This window comes from Humulus lupulus, chromosome 6, assembly GCF_963169125.1.
Source record: "Humulus lupulus chromosome 6, drHumLupu1.1, whole genome shotgun sequence".
Classification (NCBI taxonomy): Eukaryota; Viridiplantae; Streptophyta; class Magnoliopsida; order Rosales; family Cannabaceae; genus Humulus; species Humulus lupulus.
This window is the reverse complement of record NC_084798.1, coordinates 148,112,740-148,119,399: the sequence shown is the minus strand read 5'-3', so window position 1 is coordinate 148,119,399 and position 6,660 is coordinate 148,112,740. Positions and strand designations below refer to the sequence as shown.

The window sequence follows — 6,660 nt, the reverse complement described above, 5'->3', positions numbered from 1 at the left end:
TAATGAAAGTCACACTCATCTCTTTTTTGAGTGTTGTCTGTCCAAGATGACGCTTACCCTCATTTTTGCTTGGATTGGGTTTAAAGCCTGGCCTAGTAATTTCAATGGCTGGGTGGTTTGGCATAGCTGTGGGCGGATTGGTATCATTGATTCTATTCTGAATTTGGTGTTAGCAACTGTGATCTATAGCATTTGGCGGAACAAGAATAGATGTGTTTTTTATGGTTATTCTTTGACAGCTAGTACTATAGCAAAGGAAGTTATAAATATAGTCAAGTATAGATTATACACTGTTAATAATAGGAAGATCTCTATTCAACACCAGCTTTTCATTAGAAAACTTCAATGTAACTAAAGTGTGTACAGGTTCTAATTGTTAGCTGAGTGTACAGGTTGTTTGTCTGTTGGGTGCTTGGCCCTTTGGTTGTACTGGACAGTTTGTTCAATGAAGTTTCTTTCTTCTTGATAAAAAAAACACCCATCGAATAAGTCTTGGCTTAGCATCCTTCTTGGCAATTAAATACTTGATCGCTGAATGATCAGTGTAAACCACCACTTTAGTCCCCACAAGATAAGCTCTAAACTTGTCAAAAGCAAAAACCACTGCCGAAAGTTCTTTCTCGGTGGTGGTATAGTTCAATTGAGCATCGTCTAATGTCTTGCTTGCATAATAAATGGAATGAAACACCTTCTCTTTCTGCTGCCCAAGTACAGCATCCACAACAAAGTCACTAGCATTGCACATCAATTCAAAGGGAAAAGACCAATCCAGAGCTACAATAATGGGTGCAGTGATAAGAGCTTTTTTCAAAGTCACAAATGCTTCTTGACACTCCTTGGTGAACTCAAATGCTCAATTTTTCTTAAGTAAGAAACAAAGGGGCTTGGTGATTTTTGAAAAATCTTTTATAAACCTCCTATAGAAACCTGCGTGCCCCCAAAAGCTTCTAGTCCCCTTGACTGTAGTAGGTGGTGGTAATTTTTCAATGACTTCAAGCTTTGCTCTATCCACTTCTATTCCCTTGTTAGAAATTCTATTGCCCAACACAATACCTTCTTGCACCATGAAATGGCATTTTTTCCCAACTGAGTACCAAGTTTGTTTCTTCACATCTCGCCAAGGCATTCTCCAAGTTAGCCAAACAAGTGTCAAATGACTCTCCAAATACTGAAAAATCATCCATGAAGACTTCAAGAGACTTTTCCACCATATCTGAAAATATCGCCATCATACAACGTTGGAAAGTATCGGGAGCATTGCATAACCCAAACAACATCCTTCTAAAGGCAAAGGTGCCACAAGGACAAGTGAAGGTAGTCTTCTCTTGGTCTTCCGATGCAATGAAAATCTGATTATAGCCTGAATACCCGTCAAGAAAATAATGAAACTCCTTTCCCGCCAACTGATCAAGCATTTGATCAATGAATGGCAGCGGGAAATGGTCTTTCCAAGTAGCCTTATTCAGCTTTCGATAGTCCATACAAACACGCCACCCCGTCACTTGTCTTGTGGGAATCAACTCATTATTTTTATTAGCCACCACCGTAACTCCACCTTTCTTTGGAACACACTGAATTGGGCTGACCCATGAACTATTTGAAATTGGGTAAACAATTCCATAATCAAGCCATTTAATTATTTCTTTTCTAACCACTTCCTTCATGAAAGGATTAAGCATTCGCTGCTACTTAATAGAATTATTACAGCAATCCTCCAACATAATTTTATGCATACAAAATGAGGGACTTATACCCTTAATATCCGTCATGGTCCAACCAATGGTCCTTATATATTTATTCAAAACAGCCAGCAACAAATGCTCTTGTTCAGCTCCTAACATGGATGAAATAATCACAGGCAAAGTTTCATTATCTGTCAAATAAGCATACTTCATGTGACTAGGCAAAGACTTCAACTCTAACTTTGGTGGCTCTTGAATAGAGGGCTTTGGAGGCTTAAAATTCCCTTCCAACAAGTCCAATGACTCAAAAGGCCTCCTAAATTTAGTAAAGGGCTTCTTTGACTCCACACATGCAACTTGGCTTTCTTCCTCTTCACTTAATGCTTCAATCACTTCAAGTGACCTAACCCCCATTCCATCTTTAAAAGCTTCCTTGTGAAAATTTTCAGCAACAATTGACTCAATTACACTCAGCCAAGAGCATTCCTCAATCTCATCCGGAAACTTCATATCGTTGAACACATTGAAAGTCACTTGTTGGTCATTCACCCTCATAGTAAGCTCCCCTTTTTGTATGTCAATCAAAGTCTCCCAGTAGCTATAAATGGCCTACCCAAGATAATAGGAACATCTCTATCCGCTTCATAATCAAGAATGATGAAATCAGCCAAAAAAATGAATTTATCAACTTCCACAAGTACATCCTTAATCTTTCCTTCTGGATGTGCCATAGATCGATCTGCTAATTGCAAAGTGACTGTGGTCGGTCTGGCTTCTCCAATCCCTAACTTCTTGAAAATCGACATGGACATCAAATTGATACTAGCGCCCAAGTCACAAAGTGCTCTACCAACATCTCTACCACCAATAGAGCAAGGAATTGTGAAGCTGCCTAGATCTTTCAATTTAGGAGGAATTTTATTCTTTAATATAGCACTACAACCTTTAGTCAAAGCCACCGTTTCAAATTCTCCAAGCCTCCTCTTTCTAGTTAAAATATCCTTAAAAAATTTTACATAGTTGGACATTTGCTCCAAAGCTTCCACCAATGGTATATTGATGTGAAGCTATTTCAAAACATCTAAAAATCTTCAGAATTGACCATCTTGTTGTTTCTTTTGAAAGCACTGAGGAAATGGTGTAGGTGGCTTGCTCATAGGCTTCTTTATAGCATTTTGTTGAGGAATTGCGACACTAATTGCTTCAGGGTCAACATTTGACATTTTCGAACTTACCACACTGTCTTCCTTGTCCACACTACTTTGGATTGAAGTGGGCTCGTTGTTTCTCTTACACTTATCCTCAGTCAATTCTAGATTTTTTCCACTCCTCAAAGTAATCGCCTTGCAATGTTCCTTACCATCTTTCCTTGGATTTTCGGTATCACTAGGCAAGGTGTCTTGTGGTCTATTCCTTAGCTCATTAGCTGGCTGCCCCATTTGAATTTCTATGTTCCTCAAGGATGCCGCTTAGCTCTAAATCATAACATCATTCTTGGCCATATATTCTTTCATTAAACTCTTCAAAGAGCTTGATTGAGAAAATTGAGCAGGAGGTGGTGGAGCTCTTGGTTGTTGTTGAGAAAACCCCGGTGGATATGTAGGCTTGTTTTGCATTGGTGCTCCGCTTGAACTAGCTCATTGACCCTCTCCCCCATGAGAAGTTTGGATGTTGCCTCCACTTTGATTCCCCACATAACAAACCAAAGCGGGATTCGAAGGACAACTCTCAAATGTGTGCCCATCTCCACAATAAACACAAGACACATCAGCAACTTGTCCCATAGCAGCTGGTTGTACCATTCCCCTCAAACTCATATTCTTGAGAAGGTTAGTCATTGAAGAAACTTGAGCTGTCAAAGTTGTTAATGCATCCACTTCAAGTATACCATCCACTTTTCGACTTGTTGAGGCTCTAGCATTGGACCATTGCTATTTGTTGCTAACTATCCTCTCCAAAATCTCATAGGCTTCATTGTAGGACTTAGGGAGAATAGCCCCATTAGCTGAAGCATCTAACACAATGCGAGTGGAAGAATTGAGCCCATTATAGAAAGTTTCCATTTGTATACAATGCAAAATCCCATGGTGTGGGAATTTCCTCAATAACTCCTTGAATCTATCCCATGCTTCACAAAAGGATTCATCTTCCAGCTACTGAAAAGACATCATTTCATTGCGAAACTTGACATTTTTGGTAGGAGGAAAGTACTTCATCAAGAATTTTTCAGCCAACTCATTCCATGTAGTCACCGAGTCGGGAGGAAGTGTGTTGAGCCATGCTCTAGCTCGACCCCTCAAAGAGAAAGGGAAGGATTTCAATCTTAGGGCCTCGTCACTCACTCCATGTAGCTTGAAAGAATCGCTCACCTCCAAAAATGAACGAAGATGAAGATGAGGATCCTCAGTAGGCAGCCCAGTAAATTGACCCACTGTTTGCAACATTTGGATCATCACAGGTTTTAACTCGAATTGGGGTGCTTAAATTTAAGGCCTAACAATGCCCGGATTGAGCTCATTGAACATGGGGGCAGTATACTCCCTTATGGCTCTCTCTCTCTATCATCAACCATAGCAATTGCATTAGTGATATTATTAACACCCTCAACTCCTTCAACCTCTTCAGCCATATTAAGGCGATTTTGAGCCCGTTGATCCCTTAGTCTTCTTCTAACTGTTCCTTCAATCTTAGGGTCAATAAGAGCTAGTTCAATGTCTTCTTTCTCGTTCATATAGTAAATCACCTGATAAAATACAAGAACAAGCAAACAAAGTCAACTCAACAATGAAAAATATATTGCAAGTAATTGATATTACAAAAGTTTCTAATTCCAATCCCTGGCAACGTAAATCACGCAAGTAATATAATGATAAGTAGATCGTCTCCACATGGATTGCAAAATAGAAAAATAAGCAAAACAATACTAAACAACTTAAAAGTACTAAAAATCAAATGGGTTGTTTTTAGGTAAAACAAATATTAAAAGAGATGGAAATACTGAAATTAAAACTGAACTAACAAGAAAATATATGGATTGCAAAATGGATTTGAATTATTGATTCCCCCTATATTAATCATCCTGAACAAATTGCGGCAACAATATTCTAGCAAAAGTCCCAAGTTAACAAGAATTCATTAAACACTCATAAAACTTTCCCAAATTTTATGACATTAATTCTTTGACCTAATTAAACATATTCCTATGCAAAATCAGATTTAAGAAGGAAAATTCAAAGCTTAATTCTCAAAAGTTACACAAGGCAAATAACACATCCCTATGTTACTTACTAACATAATCTAACCTAGATTATGACTTGTGTCATCCAAGTTCCTCCCATTACATTTAGTCTTTCCAGCATTAAACATAATTAAATATCTTGCCATTGTTGGCCAAACAACAACAATGAATTAATATAAGCACACTTGAATGAACAAGAGAGATTTTACTAAAATAAAGTGCAAGAAATTACTAGATTATAACATAGGGTTCATCAACAATTCAAGCCACCTAAAAATTAGTTCATGACTGAATTAATAAACATTAATCCACAATCAATACAGCCCATAATATTCAGATTCTGAATTCAACTTAGAAAATATAAAAATGAAGCTTAGAAGTAGAAGAAAGAACAAATCCAAAATGAAGCTTGAGCTTTGTTTTTCGTTCTCCTTCTTCTTTCTGATTTATGGGTTCCTCCTTCTTTCTTGCTAGTTTTTCTTTCCAAAAATGGCTGCCTCCTCAATATTTTGACTAATGCTTCTCTAAGTATCTTCTAGGTTTCCTCATTTTTCCCTCAAAGTACCATATTACCCCTCCTCTTTGTAAAAACATGGGTCTCCTCTTTTTGGCATTTACTCTCAATTTTTTTACTCATGCTTTTTGTAGTTGCCACCTCAGCCACTATTCCTACTCACCCCTTTGACTTTCCACGTGTTCCTAGGTGTCCAAAAGTTTCCTGATCAAAATGCTTCAGTAAAATCTGCTTTGGTGCTGCAAAACCTAATAATTCAGCCATCAAAAATTCAATTTAGATAGTTTCACATGTTAGTTCAGTATTTGTACAAATATCTATTCTTGAAACTATTATCTTCAACTCAATGGCTATTAAAAACTACAAAAATAACTAGATTTAACTAATATCATAAAAACACCAAAGTTAGCTACAAAAGCTAAAAATAAACTAGCATCACCCAAGATTTTTTTTCACAATTATAAGCTCAAAAGCACATGAAATAACTCTTTATTCAAGAGTTATCAAGTATCAAATTGGTTTATGTGATTTAGGGTTGTATCCATTGCTTCCTATTGTTTGAATTGACCATAGAAATAAAGGGAATTCACATTAGGTCAAGTTTTCTATTTCTTAACTCGAATTGTTAACACTTTTGCATGACTATCATTTCAGTGAGAAGAGTTTCAATAGTAATTGCATTAAATAATAATAGAGTTGATAGTAGAGAAGATTAGGATTCCTAATTATTTTATAGTGAATTTAATCCTTGTGTTATTGTTATTATTTGATTTCTGCAATTTTCATTTATTTCTGTTTTCTTGCTTTCAAATTTCACAAATCCATTTATTTGATAATTGATAAATCAGTCTTCGTGGGACGATACTCATTCTTATCGAGACTAATTATAAATTGCGATTACGTATACTTGCGTAGCTATAAAATCAGCAACAGAATCTCAATAGGTGTTACTCATATTAATTTGATAAGATTCAATCTTTATTAATTGCACTATTGAAGGATAAGTTTTAAAATTATTTTTAAATAATCTATTACATGTATTAGTATTACATGAAAAATACGATTGAGAAAGAGAAGGAAAGAATGAAAGACATGAAGAAAATAGAGGAACAAAGGCAAAAAAGTGAAGACATGAACAAAAAGGATAAAGGAAAGCAGAATATGGAATACCTGAAGAAAAATGGGAAAAGGAAGCACAATAATGAGGGTCTACTACAGATGATGTA

General features: G+C 36.5%; 1 protein-coding gene and 1 non-coding gene across 2 annotated transcripts; one reads left to right on the top strand and one right to left on the bottom strand.

Moving 5' to 3' along the window:
• Positions 1-2,263: 2,263 nt before the first annotated feature.
• Positions 2,264-2,710, bottom strand: LOC133785539 (uncharacterized). Its single transcript, XM_062224766.1, has one exon. It carries the CDS (start codon positions 2,708-2,710, stop codon positions 2,264-2,266), a length of 447 nt encoding a protein of 148 aa, XP_062080750.1.
• Positions 2,711-3,761: 1,051 nt separating this feature from the next.
• On the top strand, positions 3,762-3,868 carry LOC133787526 (small nucleolar RNA R71). Its single transcript, XR_009872543.1, has one exon. It is a non-coding gene; the product is annotated as a small nucleolar RNA R71 (small nucleolar RNA).
• Positions 3,869-6,660: the final 2,792 nt, after the last annotated feature.